This window comes from Adelges cooleyi, unplaced genomic scaffold, assembly GCF_023614345.1.
Source record: "Adelges cooleyi isolate 19-005CV unplaced genomic scaffold, UGA_ACOO_1.1 ACOO_flye_CR_arks_rails_tigmint_CR_PRNA_9, whole genome shotgun sequence".
In the NCBI taxonomy this organism is placed as follows: domain Eukaryota; kingdom Metazoa; phylum Arthropoda; class Insecta; order Hemiptera; family Adelgidae; genus Adelges; species Adelges cooleyi.
The window spans coordinates 5,859,918-5,862,861 of record NW_026096579.1 but is presented as its reverse complement, the minus strand read 5'-3'; the positions used below and the strand labels follow the sequence as shown (position 1 = coordinate 5,862,861).

Below are 2,944 nucleotides of genomic sequence, written 5' to 3'. Positions count from 1 at the left end.
GACGAGTTATAACGCTGTTTGTTCGACGTTGATAAAAAAGAAACATGCGTTTCATAATCCAAATGTGTTGCTTATTATGTCTACTAAAACGTTCTGTGTGGTCAAAGGTAATATTATAGTGGTTAATAACGAAACGGACGTTTAAACAATTATTGTTTTCTAACAGAATGTCATGCCTACTTTCTTACAACCTATTCAACATAAAATTCGTTTTACCAATTTTGAAATGATCGTCAACCAGTCTATTGGAGAAGTAAAAGAAGCTGCTATCAAGCAGTATTATGATACACAGATATGGGATCTGGACTACTTAATCTATAAGAAAGTAGTGGCACACCGCGTACGTACCAACCACCTATTCTTATCGGAGTCCCTCATAAGTTTTTTCAAGTTGTTAATAATAATAATAATAACAATATTCGTATGGCGTATTTGACCGGAAGGGTTTCTTCTTCTATAGCTATCCGGGTGGTCACCCATCCGGGTTGAAGCAGCAACGGCCACAGCTTAACCTCAAGTGCCATGCGGCAGCTGAGGTGTCCACTGCGCCACACCGCACAGTGGTCCAAAATGTAATTTTAGCTGGACAAAATTATTTTTTATATTTTTTTGGAACATTTTTTTAAAATTAAGTAGTTAAAATACATGTAAATTATAATCATGTAATTTTAAAGTTTATTTTAATTAATAACATAATAATTGTTATATTGATGTATATTATATGTTTTGTATATTATATGTTATGTTAAAATAATATTTAGAAAAAAGAGATAAACACTCGTTTTGTCAATAAAACCTGGCCATAAACTAAATTCATTTTTTAGTCAGTCACAATTGGTTCCAAAAAATCTTAAAATTAAATATTAGTTTTAAAAAAATGTTTCATATAATATTGTGAGAAATATGATACCTTTCATACCTATCATGACAACATTTTTCCCATTTCCTTGAAGAACAATTGTAAAAATATGTATATAAGCCATAACATTTTCTTCAAATTTAGAGTTCCAATTCATGATATTATACCGGGTTTTAATTACAGTCACTAAATATGTTATTGAATCTTTATGAAGAGAATTTGATATTGGACCTCTAGCTTTTAAAATAATTAACAAATCTTTATAGCTGTATGTAGTACTAGCGTCATTCTCTATGCTAGAAGTTGCTATAAAAAAGCCAAAAGATAAGTGTAAATATGTTTTGTCCGAACTACTCTGATTTTATATATATATGTACGATAGATATTTGAATTTATGTAATTGTAGTACGTATATTTAAAAACTTACCTATCGTTGTATGCGTCCCATGAATATTTTGAAAAATAATATCAATCGTGTATATGTATATTTACTGCGTCTTATTTTGGATCAAGTGCAAGTTCGATAATGATAATCATATTAAGGTTTGCTTTACTAATCACTAGTTTTTAAATTATCACATTTTATAGCTTGGTTGCGGTCATTTAAGTTAAAAAAAAATGTTACGACTGCTGGAGTTGTTATTTTGAAGTACAATACAGTTGACAAATTTTTCTTGTCGCATTGTTTCAATCTACAAAAATAATTATTTAAAAAAAAGGCGCAAACCTCCGCAGACGATTTTTTTTTTATCTTAAAGCTGAGAAGTTCTACTATAAGATGTGTGTAGTCGCTAAGAGTAACTATGAGTAACTACAGAGATAAAGTCCATTTATTTAAAAAAAAACAATACAATTTTATTAACTGTTTTAATTCAACAACATACAATAAATTAAAATAAAAATCAAATATATCTTATTAGTAGTACTTTTTCTATACTAAATAATGAAAAAAAATATCAAGTTTCTGCGATTATTTAATCATGAGATATAATCAGTTGTATTTATATACATTTGTGCCAAAATCAATCGAAAATACGGCTGTTTTGTACGCCTTTTTTTTTATATAACCTTGTAATTCATGCAAAATATTAATAAAACATTTTTTTTTTTTAATTTTTATGGTCCTTAAGTACTATACAATAGTATGAAGTTTACTTTGGATTTTTAAAAAAATATTTAAAAATTGAATTTTGTCCAGCTAAATTTGCGTTTTGGACCACTGTGCACCGCCCCGACAAGTTTTTAACAAAATATGGCATTTACCTAATATTACAATTTTTAACATATAAAGAGTCATTACACTGACAGAACTTTTCTTTGCTCGTTGCCTCTGTGTTGGGTTTTTTCTGCAAATTGTTTCTTTTAAAAATTTGTATAATTAAAACTATTTTTTCTTTTCAGATGAATTTGGAGCTGAATAAATGTAAAGAGCATTTCATAGATTGCGTTAATATTAGAACATTTGATTATATTATTTTGTGTGACAACGAAAATACTGTTATGAAATTTATTAAAGCAGATTACATTAGCCGAGAAATGACCTGTGATATCCAAGTAATAAATTTAAGTATTTCTATGACTAAGAGCTTTCCGTGCGTGTCCATTCCTTATTTAGAAAGAGAAACACTATATTTTCCAGTCCACATAGATCTCATACATTTAATTCAATTACTAAAAATATCAACAAAAACATTTTTTTTTTAAATGCCACAAACCTAAATCTTTTATTACTGCTTAACAAATGTGGTTTAACAAAATTGAGATTTAAGAAACTGCAAAAAATATTTAACTTAATAAAATGTCAAATCATCTTACGAAGGCAAATATGCTGATGATTACTATATTTTCAAAAATATTTTATAAATTTGAATTGACAGATTGGTTGTGTGTTTCAATACTGTACCTTTATTTATCTTTAAAACATGTCCTTATGTTTCGTTTTAAGTATCATACAATATGCTTTATGATTTCATCAATGTTGTATTTTTTGTTAATAGGGCGAATACCTTTTTAGAAATGTAACAATCAACATGGAGTTTGTATCTCAACTTTTTTTTTCGTTATCAGAAAAATGGTGGGAATTAA

General features: G+C 27.8%; 1 protein-coding gene across 1 annotated transcript; it reads left to right on the top strand.

The window, feature by feature from the left end:
* On the top strand, positions 1-2,944 carry LOC126846180 (uncharacterized). The gene is made up of 4 exons (XM_050585404.1): positions 1-107; positions 167-340; positions 2,261-2,413; positions 2,927-2,944. The coding sequence occupies exons 1-4, from the start codon at positions 45-47 to the stop codon at positions 2,942-2,944; spliced, it is 408 nt and encodes a 135-aa protein (XP_050441361.1). The 5' UTR covers positions 1-44.